General features: G+C 37.2%; 1 protein-coding gene across 2 annotated transcripts in view; it reads left to right on the plus strand.

Moving 5' to 3' along the window:
* RAB11FIP3 (RAB11 family interacting protein 3) overlaps positions 1–23,094 on the plus strand; it is a 172,284-nt gene that overhangs the window by 128,287 nt on the left and 20,903 nt on the right. The window contains exons 6-9 of one of the 2 annotated variants that reach the window (XM_069107918.1): positions 2,905–3,039; positions 8,094–8,129; positions 13,964–14,057; positions 18,905–19,008. In XM_069107918.1, the coding sequence (XP_068964019.1) occupies positions 2,905–3,039; positions 8,094–8,129; positions 13,964–14,057; positions 18,905–19,008 (369 nt within the window). The remainder of the gene's footprint in view (positions 1–2,904; positions 3,040–8,093; positions 8,130–13,963; positions 14,058–18,904; positions 19,009–23,094) is intronic. The other variant, XM_069107925.1, reaches the window with a different exon arrangement.

Consider the following 23,094-nt stretch of genomic DNA (forward strand, 5'->3'; position numbering starts at 1 on the left):
CTTTCTTTCTTTCTTTCTTTCTTTCTTTCTTTCTTTCTTTCTTTCTCAGTGAGGGGTGGCGGGGGCAGAGGGAAAAAGTAGCTTTTCATTGATTGGGAAAAAATAATTAAAAATTTAATTGTAAAGTATTACTTGATTTCTTCAGAAGATCCATTCTCTTGGCATGAGTATTCCTTCCCTTGATGCAGATTGAAAACCTACAGTGCTTTAGCAAGCAGTTTTCTTTAATTGCTGTGGCCAGTCATCTAGTGATGAGCCTCCTTCTTAACTAGGCTCATTGTCATAGAGCAGACCCACAGGCAGATGCTGGAGCCAGGCTCGCAGAATCTTAGCTTTGAAGGGACATCAGAGTTATCTAGTCTAACCTGTACCTGAACAACAATCTGCTCTACAACCTACCACAAAGGTGATCATCCAGTTCCTGCTTTATGAGCTCCCATGAAGGGGAGCTTACCACCTCCCCAGGCAGCCTCTTCCACTTTTGTCCAGTTCGAACCATTTGAACTATTTGGAAGTTTTTCTTGATGTTGATCCTAACTCTGTCTGTTCTCCCCCACCCCCTTGAAACTTCTGCTCACTGTTCGTTATTTTGCTCTCTCTGGCCCAGCAGAAGTTAATTTTCTCTTCCATGTGACAGTCCACATACATAAAGACAGTTGTCATGTCCCCCATGCCTTCCCTGCTAAAGACTCAAGATCCCCAGTTTCTTTAACCATTCAACAAGTATTTGCTAATACTTATGATATGCCATATACTGGGCTAGATACTGGAGATACAGAGGCAAAGTTGGAACTGTCCCTGGGCAAGTCTTTTCTACCATTTCCTAATTGAGAGCATGACAGTATAGACCCAGTACTTCAGTGCACAGTACAGTGGGATGACCCTTATCCTTATAATTGCCCTTTTCTTGAGATGATATTGGCTTCTTCAGCTGCCATTTCAAATCGCTGGCTTATATAGTTATTATATAGAGTTTGAAGTCCACTAAATCCTGATCCTTTTCAGACCAGCTATACCTCGCCCATCTTGTGAATATGAAGTCTCTTTTAAAAAATTGAGACTTGGGCTGGCAAGGTGGCACAGTGAATAGAGCACTGACCCTGGAGTCAGGAGGACCTGAGTTCAAATCCGGACTCAGACATTTAATACCAAAAACTAGCTGTGTGACCTTGAGCAAGTCACTTAACCCCAATTGCCCTCTAAAAAGCAAAAAAAAAAAAAACTATCCATACCTGTGATTTTATTGGTGTAGGGAACTTCCAATTAAAAAAAAAAAATCCTTCTACCAAAGCTGATCTATAGCTATTTAACTTAGAGTCTTGGAGGGGGTTTGGGTCACTGGGTCGATAAGTGACTTACCCATAATTACCCAACAGTGTGTTACAGGTGAGACTGGAACTTAGGTCTTGGTGGCACTGTAGCACTATGGCTACCTCCCCCTACCCTATGCACACACATATCCATCCCTACTTACATGCATGTGTATATGTATATGTTTATATGGTAGTTGTGATGTAGTGGTTATGGTGGATTGGGAATTGGAAGACCTGAGTTTGAATCCTGGCCCAGCCACTTAATAGCTGTGAGACCTTGCCAAAGTCATTTAGCTTCCCTGCCTCAGTTTTCTCATCCATTAAATGGGAATTTAATGAGTCAGAGGACCTGGGTTCAAGTTCCACCCTTGAAATTACCTTTATGACCCTGACCAAGTTACTTAACAACCCTGAGTCTCAGTTTCCTCATCTATACATTGAGCGGTAGAATCAAACTCAGTGGCCTCTAGGGTCCCCATCAGCTCTATATGTATGATCTTATGCTCTGTTCTTAGTACTTCAAAGGATTCTTGTGAGAAGGAAATGAAATAATGTCTCTAAAGTGCTTTCATATATTGTAAAGTCCTTTATAAGTGCCAGGTGCTATTTTATGTGTGTGCCCCTATATGTTCTATATAATCTTTTACCAAAGTTCTACACTGATGACTCATCATGGCATGGAGGTAGCTCTGGGTTCTCGGTCTGTACCGACAGAGCACAAGCTCAGACAGGCATTACCACGGGGGCCAGCTGAAAGCCTGTGTATGCCTCTTACCCAAGGACCAGGCAAATAAGTTTGGAGTCTTTCCAGAAGTCAAATTTCCAAAATTTAACCACAGAAATTCATGAAGATAGTTTGCTAAGTCTGCTAAAGGCATTGAGGGTCATATTATATACATCATTGGAGGGAATACTGGCCTTGGTGAAATGATGGATCTTTTCAAGTATAGATATGTGAGTGTACATAAGTATAGATATATATGCATATATTTGTATACATACATATATGTGTATATACATATATTATATAACACATGTGTGCATGTGTGTGTATACAGACACATCTATTCCCCCATTAAATTGTAAGTTCCTTGAGGGTTGGAACTGTATTTTGCCTCTTTTTGTATTCCTAGAACTTAACACAGTGCTACATGGTAAATACTTAATAAATGTTTATTGATAGATCATTCTCCAGGGTGATTTCTTCATCCTGAAGCTGCAGATGTTGGCATGCTTTTTTTTTTGGTACAATATATACTGGGTCTATTAAAGATATTAGACTGCAAAACTAAAGTGGGTTATAGTATCTACCTTTTTATTTCTTTTCATATCTTTTAAAAATAAAGTCGGAGAACTGCAGAATGTTTTACTTTCAAACAACTTATGAAAATTGGACAGATACTTTTGATAAATCCCTTTTTTGCTTACTAAACCAGGCTACATATCACATTCGTATAGTTTTTATGCTACACTAACGCTCTTGTGTACTTGCTCCATTGTTAGTCTTCAGACACAAACTTATGAAAGCCACAGCGATAAAACTGTACTGATCCAAACTCTTCTCCTAAACTGACACTTCTGATTTCTCTAGTACCAACCCACTTGCTGCAAAACTGCACAGCATTCTCACTGATGAGGCGTTTGAATTTTACTGTAGCCAGTGCCACAAACAAATCAACCGCCTTGAGGATCTTTCTGCTCGCCTGAATGATCTTGAAATGAATAGGTAATTGGTTCAGTGAGTGGCATGGTATTTGGTTTTTCTAAGGAGAAAGGGATATGCTCATTGTCTGTTATTTAGTTACTTGACTTGGCATTTTCTCATCTTAGATAGTCTGTTTAAATTGGTCAAAACGTGAACCAGTGTGTTCTCACTGTAACTTAGGATGCACCCTGTGACTCTTGCTCATGAACACCTGAATTTCTGAGTCTCCAATTAAAGATAAGAGTATAAGTGGTGATGGGAATCTTCCCTTTACACCTGACGCAGCCCCTTTGCATGTTGTTGGTTCTGTGTTTAGTGAATTCATCCTTTCTTCATTATGCTTTGCATGATGCAGCCTAAGAGTCATTTTCCCCCTAGTTACTGTGGATAACAGTTGTTACTAGACTGTCCTACTGAGGTAAATCCAATACAGGCAAATCTGGACTTGCCAAGCAGATAAATTAGGGAATTATTTCATTTATTTGAACTGTTTCGTTCTTCATGTTGCAAAAGGACCTATTTTTCCATATAGGATTTGTTTAAATAGCTATCTAGTTAACATACAACATAATTATAAACCTAATTCATGTCACTGTTTTGCACACCTTAAAGCACTATATAAATGCTGGCTATTATTAGCAAAAACTTGGTTTACATGAAATTTTAGGGAATGTACTTATGTAAAATAAAATATATCTGCACTCAAAATTAGGTCTTGTTTTGAATAGATCTTACTAAGACTACCTTTGGCTTTAGTCATTAAAAATTCAGCTTTGATTTTTAACCTCTGTGTTTAAAAGAAAAAGTCTGAGTTTCAGCAGCAAATCCAGTGGTACCAGATTCAACTCTTTTTCCTTTCATTTATGAGTTATCTGTTTTCTTCTCTCATTCCTTAACTCTCACTCTAGTTCAAATCAAAACCTTCCCAGTATTATCACCTTGCAGTTAGATTTCTTTAGAACTTTTCCTTTTACAGGCACTTCTCAACTTAAAAAAAAAAACTTGTTTGTAGTTCATATTTTAGATTTAGATTTTTGTATGCAAGAATAATACTGCTAATGATGCTGAATATTCTTCAGGCATAGTCAATCCATGTACACTGAGCCTGAAATAAAGGTAAATTCTTATTGGCTGCAAAAATATTAGAAGTCATTCATAATGCTTTCTTAAGTATATCTAATTTTTTTTCTTTTTTTCTTTCTTGGAAATCACTCCCAATTTCTTTTATATCCTTTTTTTTGTTGTTCTTTGTTAGGCAAAGGTGGAATCACTTGTTGATCTTTAGTTGCAACTAAACTGATATAATTAAATTTAGAACATATCACACACTGGCACTTTGTCTGAGTTCTAATTAGAGCCTACCTATAAATTTCTTCTGATTATTTATAGCCCATGGCCTTTACCTATAGCGTCTAAGGATTTTTTTTAGTTAAAGTCTTAACTCTGATACTACTGTTTATACAGGAAGAGTCATGAAGACATTTTAAAAATGGGTTGAAAAAACTATAGCAGGATAATAAGAGTGGTAATAGTATGGATATTTAAGTTCACATGGATATTTCTACCAGTCATTTGTAGAAGTAGTAAGTCTGTTGTGAGGAGAGGAACAGACCAGGTTGACGGAATGGGTTACATGATGAAATGAGCACTGGATGAGGAATCAGGAGACCTGGGTTCTAGGGCCACCTCTGGCAGGCCTCAGGCAAGATGCTTTTCTGCCTTAGGATTTGTTTGCCACATTTCTCTTAGTATATCCTACCTAATGTCATTCATTGCACAGATCAGAAAAAAAAATGATACTAGATAATATAGCATTACAGAAAATAGTTAATTCCATAGCTGACCTAAGTGGGTAGAACTGGGATTTTGATAAATAGGTTCAAGGACCATGGCAGGTAACACCATCTCCTTTTGGAAACCATTATACCAAAGGGTAGGCAGGGAAAATTGGAGTTAGGCCTAGGTAGGAGAATAGTTTGGGAGACCGAGGGAGGGGAGCTAGAGGTGAGAACTGAACCATCATAATTGAATACAGCATAAAGAATGACAGATTTGGAGAATTTTGACTCTGCCAATTATTCACTTGTGTGAATTTGGGTAAGTTACTTAATCAGTCTGGGCCTCAGTTTCCTAATTTCTAAATGAGCTGTAGATGACTTCTGAGTTCCCTTTCAAACTCCAAATCTATGATCTTGTGTTACCAGGTTTAGATTGTTGTCCCAAAGATGCAACATCAGTGTTAGGAAAGTTATCTATAACATTTGAATAGCATTATTGATGTAACATTATTTGGGGTGTTCCTGTAAAATGAGAAGGTTAGATTAGATGGTTTCTTTCAGTTCCAACAATTCTGTGAGTTTAGCATTTCATCAGGAAACCCTTGGTGATTCTTCTGGCTTATATAGGCTGCAGGAGTAGTAGACAGTTGAGTGTTTTGCATGGACAACAGAATTTGAAATTTATGGAAACCTGCGGCATGAAGAATAGGAATTTCATCCATTGGACATAGGTACCTGTTAAAGAAATAGAAGGCAGAAGAGAACATGACCCCTACTGCAGTGTTGTTCATAAAATAATATTCCATTTATATAACACTTTGAGGTTTGCAGAATGCTTTAAATGCTTTATCTCATTTGACTCTTACAGCAACCCTATGTTGTTATTAAGTGTTCCTATTATTCCCATTTTATAGATAATGAGGTTAATTGATTCACCTAGGGTTGTATAGCTAGTGAGTATCAGAAATAGGATTAGAGATCAGTTCTTTCTAACTTGGAAGTTCACTGTGCCCTGGTTACATGACCTAATTAGTCATGCCATGACTGTAATGAATCGACTTAGCAGAAAAAAAGGAAGTTCACCCAGAAAACCAAGAAAATAGAAGTTGAAATAGTTGGTTCGAGGACAAAATTATCCATTTGTTTTAGTCACCAAATGGATTTTAAGTTTCTACTATGTGCAGATCACTGTGCTAGATGCTATTTAATAATTTCCAGTCTAGGTATGTCAGCCTCCTTTGAAAGTGAATATGAAATCAGGCTTTCACACCTCATTCTGTAGTGTTTGCAGTTTGAATCCATGCTATGCTATGCATAACTAAAAAATTATACATTTTCTCACCACATTTGGAATAAAATTGAGTTAGAACCATATCTCTCGAGATAGTTATGATCACCATTATAACATTTGTTGGTAAGTGTGTAATAGTTATTTGCACAAAGCTCTGCTAAACTCTAAGGAGGACAGAAGCAGAGAATAATGCATAATTTTATAAGAAGTAAATTGGGTTAATTTAATATAATTTGGTTTACAAATTAATCTTACTTAGCTTGCATTAGAACTCTTTTCAACCACGTATTCCCCTTGGCAAAGCAGTGTTTTAATTCATGGGAATGGGTTAATGATTTTTTTCATAATAAAATCTTAGGAAATAATACATTTTGCCAGTGACTACATAGCCATGATTAAAGACATTGCTAGTAAATGAAAGGAACCTTAAAAAAACAAACTTCTGCCTCCTTCGTACCTAATATGGTGCGTTGCATATAGAGTAGAGGCTTAATAAAAGTTGGAATGAAACAAATGATTGTCTTAGGCTGGAATTCCATCTCATTGAATTGTGTGAAGATGAAAAAGTTTGACTTAGTCTAACTCTGTTGTAGAATATTCAGGATCTATTCTAACACTTACTGTAAACTCAAAAAATAACTATAAACCCATTCATCTTATTGGAATTTTCCAGAAATATTTTATTTGACTGAGAGTTTAAAAGTGACATACTTAGGATTGCAGCCTCAAATAATAAAGATTCTTAATTGGATGGCAACCAATTTACTAAAGTGTAAAGGTTAGTAAATTACACTTGAATTTTTGATGATGTTATATTTAGTGAGTCTAGCTGATGGTTAGAAGAAAGGGGAACAGGCAGGTTGGTAGAAAAGTTGTCATATAAAGTAAAAAAAATGGCATACAAGTAAATTCCCTAAATTAATTTGCTACTTTATCTTTATAAATTACACAGATCAGTTATGTCCTAAATAATTAAGCCAAAGAATGATGTGGTATTGTGTGTTTTTTTGTTCATGTAAATGAATTTTAGGAGATCTAACTTATCAATATATCAGTAATCATGATTTCATCTTTCTAATTGTTAGAGATAACAGACTTTTTACACATACTAGAATAAGAAACTATCAATAAATGACTAGACTTAGAGTAAGTATTGTTCATTGTTAAAGCATTCAGTAGAATATTAGTAGTTAAATGACAGAAGATGAGTTTAGAAGGAAAGAAGCACCAACTAGTAGGAAAGGTAAGTTGTAAAATGTTGGTAGTTTGTTTCTTTTTAAAGAGAAAGAAAACCCTATCTGACTGACAGAATCATTTGGTTTAAGTAGATGGGTAATGGTCTTTAGTAGATGGTTAACTGTTCTAACTATAAAATTAGGTTGCTATGTTTACTATAGTGCAAGTAGTAAAAATGAATAACAATTAGAAAACCACCATAGAGTTATCTCAAGTGATTGTGAAAAACGTTGGTTAAGTTAAAATAAAATTCTTCTGAATTGGTAAATTATTTGAAGTATAACACTCCAGTCATGGTTCCCTTTTTTGTTTTTATGACTGTGTGTTGTTATCCATTCTGATTACCTGGTTTCTCACTGCCAGAATATTTGGATGTCTTTCTTTCGAGCTAAGCACCTTTTGATGATTCTGTCAGGTGAATTAGTACAGCCAGTGGACTGAATTATCCTAACTTGGTCTTGTTATTGCTATTTTGGGTAAAGATCCATTTCAGAACTAAAATAAGCCAGCCATTAATGCTTGTGTTAACTGCAGAGATCTCAGCGGATTTATTAGTCTTTTTTATGCTTATTTGTAAGAGGGGGCCTAACATAGGACTTTGCATGGATACTGTCATTGAAAAGCTGAATAATGCATGCCTGTGTTTATACCATTTCGTAAGGATATGCCCCCATCCCTATATCTCTCTAGTTTGAATTTCCTGTTTCCTTTTGCTTTTCTCTGTCAGTTTTCCTGACTCTGTTTTCCTGTTGTTTTTGTTCATTTCACAGTCCAAATAAACGACTCTCCAGTAAGAAGGTAGCAAGGTAAGCAAATACTTTATTATCCATTTTTAAAAGAAATGTTGTTCTAATACTCATTGTTATTTAAAGTGCATGATTTCTCCTTTTAAAGTATTTTCATTCCACACCCTTGACCACCAGAAAACTGCAGAGGACTTTTAAAATTTTGGTTTAATTTGGTAAAACTTTTAAAAGATATTTCTAAGTACTGCCAGTTTAGACTTGAATTCATCTAGTTATATGTGCATACTTGTTTGTGTTATAGGATTTTGTTGCATTGGAAAACTTACTTGCAAAACATTTTTGCAAGTAAAATGGTAGCAAAAACATTTACTCCCAGTTTCCTTAGAATTTAACACAATAGTGTTGAAACTGTAGATTTGCTACCTTTATACCAAGAGCTATAGAAAATAGAATTGAAATCTTGATAATACAATGGCATATCATTCCATTCTTAGTTCATGTTAATCTCAGGATCATCTGCTCCTCCAGGACTGCTTTCTTCAATGCCACAAGGGCTATCTCTGTCTTACTCCAAATTTACTTCTTGGGTCCTGTAGAAAACCTCAACAAAAAGACTTAGCCAGTTTAAAATGTGGTTTTGTGGTGTTTCTTTTTACTTTGACCATCTGCCATGGTCTATCATGTTTGATTTAATTTCACTTCATAATGAGTAATAAGATTAACATAGATTTCCCCTTACCATAACTGCACAGCAGGGACAACTGATTTTTTTTAATTATGGTACTCTATCATTGTTCGATTGGGGCTGTATATAATATTTTAATTTTAAAATTAACATCATTAATTTTAGTTTTTTTTTTAATTAGGCAGCACCTTTCTAATAATTGGTGATATCCTGGCCTTAAACTTAGTCATCACTAACACAGAGGCACATAATCAGTAGATATTCACATTGAGAGTAATTTCATTTGACTGTCAGCATTCCCTAAAACAGATAGTCAATTTAAAGTTGATTATTCATAAGGTATCAAACTATTTGTTTTATTTAAATCAGTTAATCGAATGACACTAGAAAATTGAATTCTTACTTTTAAGGATTTTTGAAGTGAAGGGAATTCTCAGTTATCTGTGGGGATAAAAGACAAGAACAGTAGAAAGAACTGATGTTTGAAGACTATCTGAAAACCTTATTTTGACCATATCTTCAATTTCTTTTCTTTCCCTATTATCCCCAACCAATCACTCCTTTTTACCTGAAGTGTCCACAAATAGTAAAATTGGAAAGAGATAATAGTCATTTAAGTTTTGTCCTCTATCTACCCCATAGGAAAAAATGTTAGTAAACAATTGAAAATATGGTTAGCTGGGAAGGAGAAATAACCAGGGCCTAGATGATCCACAGACTGATTAATGTATGGGGAAACTAGCCCAAGGTACGCGGTGGAGCTGAAATTCAGTCGGGCCCTGTGGTTCTGAGTTCAGCAGTCTCTCCACTCTTCACTACACTGCCTCCCCATTGTAGAGGAAGAATAAGTAGGTGTTCCTTCAGTGAAGGGAAGACCAAAAGTGCTCACTCATATGGCAACGATCAGAGGTATGTTTTTATTTTCAGTAATATTAACTTTTTCAAAAGGAACATTGTTTGATGTAATTTTCAGTATAGCAACTATAAATTTAAACTTCTTTTTCCTTTGTTCCTCTGGTCCCTAGGGACCAAAACACAAACTGTATTAAAAAAAAGACCAAGTTTTTGTAAACTTGATAAACACCTTTAACCAAGTAAATCCTAAAGAAAAAAAAAGTTCAAGAATAGTTCTGGACATACTTTCCTGATCGCTGCTCTTACTGGTAGGTCAAGGCCCATTGCTCAGCTGCTATCAGTAGCCCTGTGGGGTTGGGGGGGATTATTTTTAAAATGCTATAGCATATAAGCTCCAAACAGTATGCTTTCCCCCATTGTTACTTAGTATCAGTCAAGCATAATTAATTAGTTTTTAGAAATGGATGTTTTGCCAGGGTGTTATAGTATGAACTCTTGTTACAAAATATCCTTTCCCTCTGCCCTCCCTCCCCCGCCCCCAGTCTGTAACACACTCTGTCACTAATTTATATAGGGTCCATGAAAAAATGAACTTAAACTAAAGAGCAGATCCTAGAAGTTCTTTGGCGAGATGTGCCTCAGGATGTGCCCTTTAGCTATATAGTAACATTTCTACCTTGGCTCCTTGAAGAGCCTTGAACCTGCCTTTCTTTTTGGAGTCCAGTCTGTCATTGCTGTCAGCTGCTGATGGCCCACGGAAACTGCTAGGATGCCAGTGAAAAAGTTGCAAGTCCCCTGACCCTCCAAAGGTCACAAGCTACTCCCCTGGTCAAGGGAGGGAGAGGAGAATGAGGACAAGATGTTTCTTCCTCCATCTTACTAACAGATTCCTTCTTGCACTTGATTAGAGGCTTCTACAACTAAGCTACTAAACATTTGAATTCCTTGGGTTCTAAACTTCCAAGAAATTGCTCAACAAATCCAAATATACTTCTGTTTAATGTCACTCCAGTTCTTTAAAGGATATCTAAATTGATCAAGGACTTTTTTGCACTTAGTCTAATGCCTTTGATTGATTCAGTCAAGTAAAAGTCTCAAGATGGGACATATTTTTAGTTACTTTAAATTGGATGGGGTAATTGTTGAGGTCAACTCTTTCCCTTTCACAAGGAAACTTCTCAAAAATTTACATTGTTATAACATGGCTTATGATAATCATAAGGTTTAAAATTTGAGAGGAACCTTAGAGATCATATAGGCCAATAACTTTGGGGTGGCTTTTTTTTTTTGGAGGGGGGAAGGTAGGGCAGTTGGGGTTAAGTGACTTGCCCAAGGTCACACAGCTAGTAAATGTTAAGTATCTGGGGCCGTATTTGAACTCAGGTCCTTCTGACTCTAGGGCTGGTGCTCTATTCACTGCACCACCTAGCTGCCCCTATAACTTTGTTTTTGAATAAGGAAACTGAGACTTACTCTGGTGAAGTGACTTATCCAAGCTAACAAGCTAGTAAGCATTGGGACTAAAATGCAAACCCAGGTCCTGTTAAAGGGCCCAGATCAGTTCAGCAAACATTTAACCCTTAGCCAGCAGGCTGAATTGTTGCTATAATGACTCTTTAGAAAGATAAGTGTGTCTGCTATAAGAAACATTCTATAATACTTCATGGTCTTAAACTCTCTGTGTACTTGCTTTCCTTTAGGGGCTAGAGATTCTATGACATGTTTACTTTTTGTGGACTATAATTATTAAGAACAATCTTTATAGTTATTGTTGATTGGGATGATTATTATTACTTTTTTAAAAAAGCGACTTAGAGTCCACATGAAAATAATAACTTATAGCTAACTTTTAAGTTATGTGGCTTTAAATGATGTGGCTTTAAAAAAAAATGGCAAAACCAAGTTAATTTTCCTTTCTAGTTAGGTGCATATAAACTTTTTTCTGTCTTTCTTATTTAGGATCTTTATGAAGAAATCAAATTTAGAAAATCAGTGAGCTACACCAATTACCAAAGCAAATAAATAGTCTTACTGTATCCTATTTAAGAAATACAATAGGGGGTGGCTAGGTGGCTCAGTGAATATAGCACCGGCCCTGGAGTCAGGAGGACCTGAGTTCAAATCTGACCTCAGACACTTAACACAAAAACTAGCCTTGGGCAAGTCACTTAACCCCAATTGCCCTCCAAAAAACAAACAAACAAAAAAAAAAAGAAATACAATCACATTTTTAGATACTTGATATTTCAGGCAAATGAGTATCTCTCAAAACAACCCAAGAAAGTGAGGCATTCATTACTTTTGCAAGTCTTCACTGAGAATCCATTCGGCTCATCTGCCATCATCTACCATACCATTGAAAAGTGTAAGTCTGGTCAGCCATTTTCTAGGGTTGGACATGATTTTGTAGATTCTTCTATTCACAAATCCTGCTATGAACACTTTTATACATTTCTTGGTGTTAGTAACAGAATATATGTCCAGTGATTGGGAACTGGTGAACATATGAATGCAGTAGAATATTTTAGCAATTTAATGAGTGATGTATATATGTAGCATTCATTCAAGTCTTGAAGGAAGTGCTACAGAATGAAAAAAGAAGAGACAAAAGAAAAATATCTGTCGATTACTACAACAAAGAAAAAAGACATCTCTGAGAAACCAGAAAGCTTGGGTCACATACAACAGAGAGTGGTGGTTCTGTGTTATCAAAGTTATAGGCACATATCTTTCCTTTATATGAATATTTTCCTTAACTATTTGGGGAGAATATATATATTTTAAAAAAATTTTTTTTAAAGCAATTGGGGTTAAGTAACTTGCCCAAGGTTACAGGGCCAGTTATTTCTGGGTGTGGTGCTGAGTATCTGAGGCCGGATTTGATCCAGGTCATCCCGACACTGGAGCCAGTGTTCTTACTCACTGAGCCACCTGGCCGTGTAACCTTGAGCAAGTTACTTAACCCTGATTGCTTTAAAAAAAAAAAAAGTATCAGTAAATTAAATTAAAAATGTAAGACCCAATCAGTGCCCTCCAAGAGCTTTGCTGTCTAATGGAGGACAGTTGGTGCAAAAACATGGAGATGGGAAGTGAAATGGAAGGTTTTGTGTGAGGAACAGCAAAGTCACGTAGAGTGAGTATCAGAGACAAGATCTGAATCCAAGTGTTCTTTTTATTGTACCATATTCTTAATCAGAATTTTATAACAATCTCACACTGGAACGGAGTTAACTTTTCCTTATATACTAAAACATCTGCCTGTTTGGTTTAGCTCCTCAAAATTAAAAATCCCACAGCCAAACATATTTCCCATTATGACAATCTCAGAAAACTACCATCACAAGGCTCCTCCTCAAGTCTCTCTTTCTAGACAGTGAAAAACACTGAAACCTTCCTGTTGTGAGGGAATTAAAAACTCCTCTGTGGAAGAAAAAAAACAGCTTGCTGAACACTAAATTAAACTTCAGAATTTTTCTTTTTGTCTTCATAATTTCATTCTTGCTGATTTCCTCTATAGACTCTGGGACCTTTTGAAATCTGCTCTCCCCAGATCTAGGACACATGTCAAACAATGCTCAGCTTTCTTCTTTTTTTCTATAGCATATTCTAAGAGGGAATAGTCACTCATTCCACACACCCCTAAGGATGTGTGATACATAACCTAACTGTGGCCCCTGAAGAAATGATCTGCTGGAATTTCTATAGAGTGAATGGTAACAGAACTGGGATTCCAGCCAGAGTCAGTCATGATTCCAGTGCTTTCTCCATACATTACATGGCCATAGCTTTGTGTAAGTAGGACTACTTTTAAAATTGGTAACCTCCCTCTGGCATCCCTACTGAGGTATAAATATCACCTTTTAAATGAGCAGCTTGACAAATATGTTAAGGATAAATTTAAATGATAAGGTTGTGTACAAAGTGCCACTAGCTTAAATTAATATTTTACTAGTCTGAGAAGTAAGAGGAGAACATTTCATAACATAAGATGCATGTTCTTTTTTATTACACCTGAGCACAAAGTTCTTTTATCCCACCAACCTGATAGAACAAGTTGGAAGAATAAGAACTTGATATTCCAAAGGTTGCTGAAAAGGTTGTAGAGAATGATATGTTAGTGAGAAAGGTCATTTTCTCTTTCATACAAAAAGAGTTTAGCCCCAAGGGAATATTTCATCCCTGGAGAAACTGGATAAATTCTACAAATTAGCCCCTACCTGACTTCTCCATTTACTCATAATAATTAGGAAATTCTAATGCTTCAGAAACTACTTATTAGACTGGGATCTTTGTTTTCCACCTTTCTAATGAACAAGTATTTTCTTTGGTTTGGTTTGGTTTTTTCTTATTATAGACATCTCCATCAGACTGGGAACCTGACTGTAGAGGCTATGGAGGAAACTTCTCGGGATCCTATGGACTGTACAGATGAGGACATTGCTGACAAGGTAATTACTTCACCTGGACGTTTGTTTTCATCAGAAGACCAGCACCTGAGAGAAACCTGGAGTAATACTTAAAATGTTTATGTTCATGTAAATTGCCCTTTGTTCTTCTGTCTCATAATTTAAGGCTTAAATATCTAATTGTAGTGAAGCGCTGTGACTTTATTCTTGGTTTATCTGTCTGCTTCTATCCATTTAGCTCTTACAGACAGATATTTACTAAATAGCAAAAAAAGTGTGAGAAGGTATAGGGAATGATAGGGGCAGCTAGGTGGCATAGCAGATAGAGCCCCTGGCCTGGAGTCAGAAAGACTTAAGTTCAAATTTGACCTCAGACACTTACTAGCTGTGTAACTCTGGGCAAATCATTTCACCCCTATTTGCTTCAGTTTCTCATCTGTAAAATGGTAACACACCAGAGAAGAAAATGGCAAACCACTCTAGTATCTTTGCCAAGAAAACCCCTTGGACTTGGTCACGTGAGTCGGATATGACTGAACAAATAGGGGATGATGCTTAAGACAATGTACTCACAACTCAAATTATCTTTGGGTATGCTGTCTGTGTGCTTGCTGTGCACAACTTAGCTTGGATACATTCCTTCAAAGCTTTGCAGAGTTCTTGTCTTTTTCTTCAAACATCCAGCTTTCCTGTGGTAGGAAAGGGGAGTAGAAGTAAGGGGGAGCTCAGTGGTGGGGGTGACAGGAGCAGGGGGCAGATTGGGGCAGGCTGAAGGAGAGGCATATATGGAGAGGTAGAGCCTAGAGAGGGCTTGACTCCAGAAAGTGGGACTGAGTTACAGTGTCACTCACTATGTGACCTTGGACAAGTCATTGCATTTCTTTAGGGTTGGACTAGATGTTATGGGATCTTTTCTAGCTCTAAATGTCTGGTACTACAAGCAGACTGACTCTTTATCAGGAGATTTCAGGCTAAGAGAGTTTCTCCTTACCATGGAGTCTTCATGGTCTCTGAAAGAGAAAAGGAGGGGAAGGATGAGAGGTTTTCCAAATGATTCAAGACCTGCCTGCTTAGTAGCTGGGCAAGTCACTTGGCATCTCTGAGCCTTGCTTTCTTTATGTATAAAATGGGAACAATAATAACAGCATCTGTTTCACAGGGTTATTGTGAAGATCCATTGAGATAGTTCATGTGATGGACTTTGCCAGCCTTAAATCACTACATATAAATGTGAGCTGTTTTTATCATGTTCGTTGTTTAGTTTGAAACCTAAGCAAACTAAAGCTTCAAGAAGGTGGTTTATCTTTGGTATCACTCAACAGCCTTGTCCATGCATGCGCGCACACAGACACACACACAGACAGACACAGACACACACACAGACACACAGACACTCACACACACAGACATATACATACACACAGACACAGACAGACACAGACACACACACAGACAGACACAGACACACACACAGACAGACACAGACACACAGACACTCACACACACAGACATATACATACACACAGACACAGACAGACACACACACACACAGACACACACACAGACGCACACACTCACACACACAGACTCACACACACAGACATATACATACACACAGACACAGACACACACACTCACACACAGACACACACACAGACTCACACAGACATATACACACTCACACACACAGACACACAACACACACACAGACATACACACACACACATCCCATTACCATCGCTTCTACTCCCAGAAACTCAGTACCATCTAGCTGTTTTCTGATTGCTCAGAACTTGTTAGTACTTTGCTTCACTCCAATGTACCTTCCACCAGTGTCCGCCTCCCCTCACAATCTCCATGTTTAAGTTTACCTGATCATAACTATTAGGAGGCAGCATGATACAATGGAAAGAACACTGGCTTTGTTAGAACTGGAAAGTATTCCCAAGTTTGTCTAGTCCACTGGTCGTAGTTGGACTGCAGAGATTGCTTCTGTTTGAGTTGGATACTGCTCATCTAATCCAGACATTTCCTTTTTTAATAAAGTGAAATTCAAAGTCATGAACCAGTGTTAAAACCAGGGCTCCTCACTCCCTGTTCAGTGTCTTTTACTCTACCACACTGCTGTCTCTCTCCTACAATACAATGCTGTCTTTAAAGGTAGTTATTTTTTAAAATGTGTTTTCGTACCCATTTTTTTAGCACTACAGAGTATCAACATATAACTTTGATTTTGCATGTTATGTTTTTAAAAATTAAGCTTAGATAAAATGATATTACTCTTAAATTTTATGTATTTCACAAACCTTAATTTAAGTGGATTTTTTTCTATTCCCCATTTATACAACCTTTTTTTAAAAAAAAACAATCAATTTATAATGTCTAATGAAACTCCTCTTCATCATTACTCTGCTTATTTCTTATAATTCTGTTATCTCATTTTTCAGTAGTGTAGTGTGAGGGAAATTGTAACTATTGTGTAGAAAAGGAATATGTTTGTTTTTGAAGGATGTTATGGAACTGAAACAGAGCTCTTTCCTTAGCCTTGTGTTTAACATTTTAGAAGGAAGAGAGAATGAGCTTATCAAATTTGTAGATGACATTTCAATCATCTGAAACTTTGACAGAGAGGATTAATAATATAGCTGGTATATTATATAATAGACTTGGTATTCAAAAAATATTTTGTCATCTTGGAATAGTGAATTGAAACTAACAAAATGAAATTTAAGAGGTCTAACTGATTGATTAATCCATCAACGAGCATTTATTAATCACCTGCTATGTCCAGGCACTCTGCTAGGTAAAAATACAATGAATGTCATTATAATTTCACAGATTCAGCTTTGATTTTTTAATAATTATTCTTTCCATTTACATTGTCATAGTCATTGTGTATTATTTTCCTTGCTTTACTTCACTTTGTATCAGTTCATGTAGATATTTCTAAGCTTCTCTGTATGCATCAATTTCTCTCAATTCTTATATAGCACAGTAATATTCCATTACATTTGTATAACAAAATTTGTTTAGCCATTCCCAAATTAATAGACCTCTGTTTCCAGTTCTTTGCTATACAAAAAGTGCTGCTATAAATATTTTGGTATGTATGGAGTCTTTATTTTTGTTAATTACCTACTTGGGGTATATGCCTAGCAGTGGGATCTCTGGGTCAAAATATATGAACATTTTTTAGTAACTCTCTCTGCATAATTCTGAATTGCTTTTCAGAATGGTGGTACCAATTCATATTCCCACCAGCAATGTATTGGTGTGTCTGTCTTTCCACACCACTCCAACACTGACCGGTCCCTTCATTTGTGAATTTTGTCAATTTGCTGGGTGTGAGATGAAACTTCAGGGTTGTTTTGATTTGCATTTCTTTTATTACTAGTGATTTGTAACATTCATTCATATGACTGTTAATTTACAATTCTTTTGAGAACTTTTAAAAATTTCATTTGATCGTTTAACTATTGGGAATAGTTTTTGATCATATACATACATATATACATATATATTTCTTTTTATTTGTCTATATATAGGATAGAAAACCTTTATCATTTGATATTAAGATTTATATTTCCTAGACAGTCACTCCCCTTCTTAGCATTGATTTTATTTGTGCAAATGCTTTTCAATTTCATTTAATCAAGATTATCCTTTTATCATTTATAATTGCCTCTTTTTAGTGTTTGGTTAAGAAGTTACCTTCTATCAGAAATGCAATTCTAAACAACTCTGAAGTTATCTTTCATACCCATTAAATTTGAAAAGATGACAAATGTCAAAAATCATAGCTAATGGCTATGAGAACATAGGCACACTAGTATACTATGGATAGAACTGTGATGGGGTCCAATCATTTTGGAAAACAATTTTGAATTTTGCAAAAAAAAAAAGTTGCTGGACTGTTTTTTATATCCTTTGAACCCATATCCTTTGAACCACTACTGGGAACATCCCTCAAGAAAGTAGAAGACAGAAAGAACATATATGGCAAAATATGTATGGCAGGACTTTTCATGGTGGCAAAAAACTAGAAGCAAACTGAGTGCCCATTGGTTAGAAAATGACTAAACAAATTATTGCTTCTGCATGGAATATAATGCTGTTGTTCTATAAAAAATGCTAAGTTTGAGAAATTCAGAGAAACACAGAAAGACTCATGTGAACTAATAACAAGTAGCAGAATGAAGACATGATGCATAATGACTACAATAACACAAACAGGAACAGCACTTATGGGCAATCTAACTCGGATTAATTGCAATGACCAGGCTTGGACCTGAAGAATGGAATCCCAGAGCAAACATGCTTCCCTTTTACTGGAGAGCAAGAGGCCCACAAGAGCAGAATGTTACACCTGCTATCAGGTGTCCTTTCTCTTTAACTTATTTCTTTATTAAATGGGAGTGAAAGGACGTACATATTGGGAAATGGCTATGGTGGAAAAATAAAAGGCATTGCTAAAATTTTAGAACACAGAATGGAGGAGAAGGAACTCAGAAATTCTTTTGTTAAAATTGTATTTTTCACATTCATTTTTAAAAATTTTGAGTTCCAAATTCTGTCCCTTCCTCCAGTCCCTCCCCCACCCATTGAAAAGGCAAACAGTATGCTATCAATTATATGTGGAACTCAAAAATTCTATTATACAACAAGAAAAAAGCATAGAGCATAGCTAATAGACCAAGTTGTGTCATGTACTGAAAAGAGTTATTGCTGTGAGACCCTGCATTGATGGCAAAGGGATTGGATACTTCAGTTTTACTCAAATGGACCATGGAGGTGGGTAACTTGTACTCAGTTTTTCTAAAAAGCTCTCTTGTGAATAGGCTCTGTTTCACTCTTCACCTCATATCAGTCTTATGCCTCTTATTGCAAAGGTCATCTTCTTGGAGAAGAGAGTGACGGAACTAGAGAAGGACACAGCAGCAAATGGAGAGCAGCACAGCCGCTTAAAACAAGAAAACCTGCAGCTAGTGCACAGGTGAGCCTGCTTTGACTTTGTGGAAGGGAGCTGTAGTATTGATAGCAGTTAAGAAGGCAGATTTCCATGTGGAAACCTTCTCAGAGCAATTATAAAAATGTCCAGACTGGTTCTGGCACCAGCCTTGGAGAGACCTTATTGTTTACACTCTTTGCATGTCTATGCAAAGAACTCTTACTGGGGCTACTTCATTCTTTATAGAGCATTTTAGTGCAAGAAAGTCTTGTAAATTGAGAAAAGCCCCCACCCCCACCCCAAAGGGCTGTAATTTATGAGAAGATTGTACTAATTCTAGAGGAATAAGCTTTCTCAGTCAATATCTTTTGATCTATCTAGGTCTGTGACTTTCAGTTCAGCAAATACTCAGTACAGAACTATAGCGATTATCTTGTTCAGTCTCTTCATTTTACAAATGAGGGCACTAAGGTCCAGAGAGATGAAGGCTAAGTCTAGTGGAAGTGAGGTGTTTATGCAAGTATGTATAACAGGGGCAGTACATGAGGAATTTTATATGAATGGTACAGACAGAAAATACTGTGAGCATAGCATAAAATACCAGAAAGGCAATCATTTCTGGGTGGAATCATCCTGGAAAGTTTCGTAGAAGCTCCTTAAGGGCAAGGGTTTTCTCACTTTTGTCTTTGTATACCCAGCACCGAACACAGTAACTGGCACATAATAAACACTTCTAAAATGCCTGCCATTTAACTGACTTCTCTGGAGCCTTAAGGAATGGCTAGGATTTCAATAGGCAGAGATTCTGGGGGAGGTATTCTTGGTGAAGGAAACACCCATTTCCAAGTCCTTGATCATGTGAAGTGTAAGGTTTGCATAAGAGACAGTGTAGATCAGATTTGCCAGGCTGAGGATTCACATATGAAAGGTGATAAAGGTGATAAAGCCAAGGCTAAATTGTAGAAGACCTCAAACACCAGGCTAAAGAATATTAGACTCTATGTCTTAAGTAGTAGAGAGACACTGGAGTTATATTATGAAAGCAATGTCTTAGAGAAAGCATTCTGCCATTCCTGCACAATTTGAATTGACCCAAGGAGAAACTGGAAACTGGGGAGATCAGATAACCCATGACAGCAGTCCAGGCATGAGATGAGCTCTTAACAACACTTTAAACTATGGCTAATGATAGCCCCAACTGGAAGATGCTCTTTCTCACCCTTTAATGTACCCCATAACTATTTCGGGTACTCCATCAATACAGAATTCCTGTATAGAGTCCTGGCATGAATGGTTTGAATTTATGACCTTATTACTACTTAGAAGGTGTCATCCTTAGTGAGGAAAAATAATTAATTTCAAATGAAAGGTTACAGCATAGAACCATTGAATAAAATTCAGCAAACTAAAACTTTGAATGTGTCAGGAAAAAACTTGAAGTAGTACAAATGATAAGTATCTTTGAGAGATTGGATAGTTTTATAAGAGGAACAGTAGAGACACCATTATTAAGACAGGTCAAATTTTAGGATAAGTTATAAGGGTCAATAGACTTGTTTACTTTCTTTTTTGCTTTAATATATGTCTATCATATATAGATGGGTTTTGTTCTAAGTAACCCTGATGTGTAAAAAATTTCTTTTACCCTCACATTTGTATATTGAGTACCTCCTCTAGAGCTTCTTTCCCCAAATCACACTCAGCTGGGTTCTTATGAGAGACAACTTCTACCTCGGGTTCTAGGCATAGCCTGGTGGTCTTCACTCCCGAAATTATAGCTCATGAGCCCCCACCAATGAGCTTTTTCTTTGAGAGCCAATAGATACAATTAACTCAAAGCAGTATCATTTACTAAAATGGCATAGTAAGACCATTGTCCTCCACAAACCTGAGGTGCACTATTTAACAAACACACACAGTTTAAGTAGAAAGAGTTGGAACAAATCTAAAAGTACAGTAGTAGTGAGGAACACATGCCAAGGTATCCCACACCTCCAAGTGTGGGACCCCAGTGTCCTTTCTTTTCTTGTGGTATCTTCTTGCTCTTCTTCCTCTTAGAGCAGTATCTTTATTGGATGGGTCTCTTATCAGAGTTCCTTGGGCCTACTTCTGTCTGCAGTTTAACTCCCAGGGCTAATTCTTCCTTCAAAGCATAGTTGACTTTTTTCTCTGCTGCCAAAGGTTACACTTCTTACCTTGAATGTTGTCCCTTTGTTTCTCTCTCCCTGTGTCTCTCTGTATTCTGCTGGACATGGCATCTCTTACTGGACAAGTAGTTCAGCTGTGACATTCTATGACTGATATGGGTTTGGGAGAGGAGAGAAAATCCTTTTACCTCTGTCCCCACTCTTCCACTTCTCTCTGGTAAAGGCACAAAGATCATACATACTGTAAAAGCTGTTTCTTGCCTCAAATTTCTCACATGAATAGTAAATGGCAAACCTAGAACTCTAACCTTTCCCATGTCAAGATAAAGATGCTGCCGCCCAGTGCTTTCTCTAGCACCTGTCTACTTGAAACAAAACCCCCTCCACTTTCTACCCCTCTCCTGCTGTCTTCTTTAGCAGGGGTCCCCATCTTAGCCATCAGATTGCCCCCGCTATCATCCTCACTCTTTCTCTTCATTCTCTATTAGCACTTGCCCTTCTGCCTACAAACACACCCATGTGTCCACCATCCTCAACAAACCCTCACCTGATTCTACAATCAGGTATTACTTATTGTCCTGTATCTCTCATCTCTTCCTTAGCTAAACTTCTTAAGAGAGCCATCTCTACACGGTACTTCCACTTCCTTTCCTCTCACTTCTAAACTCTTTGCAATCTAACCTCCAGTCTTAGCATTCACCTGAAACTACCCTCTCCAAAGGTACCAGTGATCTAATTGCCAAATCTATTAGTGTTTTCTCAATCCTTATCCTTCTTGAATTCTCTGTAGCATTTGACCCTCTTGATCATCTTTTCCTCCTGGATCCTCTCTTCTCTCTAGATTTTCATGATATGCTCTCTTTTGATTCTCCTGTCTGACCACTCCTTCTCAGTTTCTTTTTTTGATTCTTCATCCATGTCACACCCAATAATTGGATGTATCCCCCAAGGCTCTGTCCTGGATACTTTTCTCTTTATATTATTTCACTTGGTGATTTCATCAGTTTTGGTGGCACCGTTATTATCTCTGTATATTTGACCCTAGCCAATCGTGTCCCGAGCAACAGTTCTGCCTTTTGGATATCTTGAATTGGATATTTCCTAGGCATTTCACATTTAACATGTCTAAAATAGAATTAGTTATTGTCCCCTCTTCCCCACTTCTCTGTGACTATAGATGGCATCTCTATCCTCCCAAGCTCACAATCTAGGCATCTTCTCTAACTCCTCACTCTCATTCACCCCACATATCCAATCAATGGCCAAAGCCTATTATTTCTACCTTAATGACATCTCTTGTATGCATCCCCTTCTCTTTATTCATGTAGCCACAGCCACAGCTCTGATTCAGGGCCTCGTCAACTCTCTTCTGGACTATTGTAATAATAGCCTTCTATTTGGTCTCTAATTCAACTTCTCCACAGTCTAATCCTTCCTCTATTCAGCTGCCCATCATTTTCCTGAAGTGTAAGTTTGACTGTCACCTCTCTCTCTCTCTCTCTCTCTCTCTCTCTCTCTCTCTCTCACACACACACACACACACACACACACACACACATCCTCACACTCAGTAAATTCCAGTGGCTACCTATAATCTCCAGGATCAAATATATTTTGTTTGGGATCTAAAACTTGATAACCTGGTTCTTTCCTACTTTTCAAATTTTCTTAATACTTTACTTCCTTCCACACACTCTATGACACAGCTACTCTGGACCACTTACCGTTCTTCACACACAACATGACATCTTCCAACTCCAGTTCTCTGCCCTGGGTACCCCACCCCTGCCGAAGCCACCGTGCCTGGAATGCTCTCCTCCTACCTCAATATAACTCTTAGTTTTCCTGGTTTTCAGCAAGACTCATGTCAGATCCCATGTTCTGAAATCCTTTGTTGCCCATTCCCTCCATTTGCTCAGCCTTTCTGCCCGAGGCTACCTCCCACTTGCTCTTTGGATGTATTGTGTGTGTACCTAGTTATTTC

The sequence above is a fragment of the Petaurus breviceps genome, unplaced genomic scaffold (genome assembly GCF_028583685.1).
Source record: "Petaurus breviceps papuanus isolate PSGF00001 unplaced genomic scaffold, PetGlider_PUasm1.0 138, whole genome shotgun sequence".
Taxonomy (NCBI): Eukaryota; Metazoa; Chordata; class Mammalia; order Diprotodontia; family Petauridae; genus Petaurus; species Petaurus breviceps.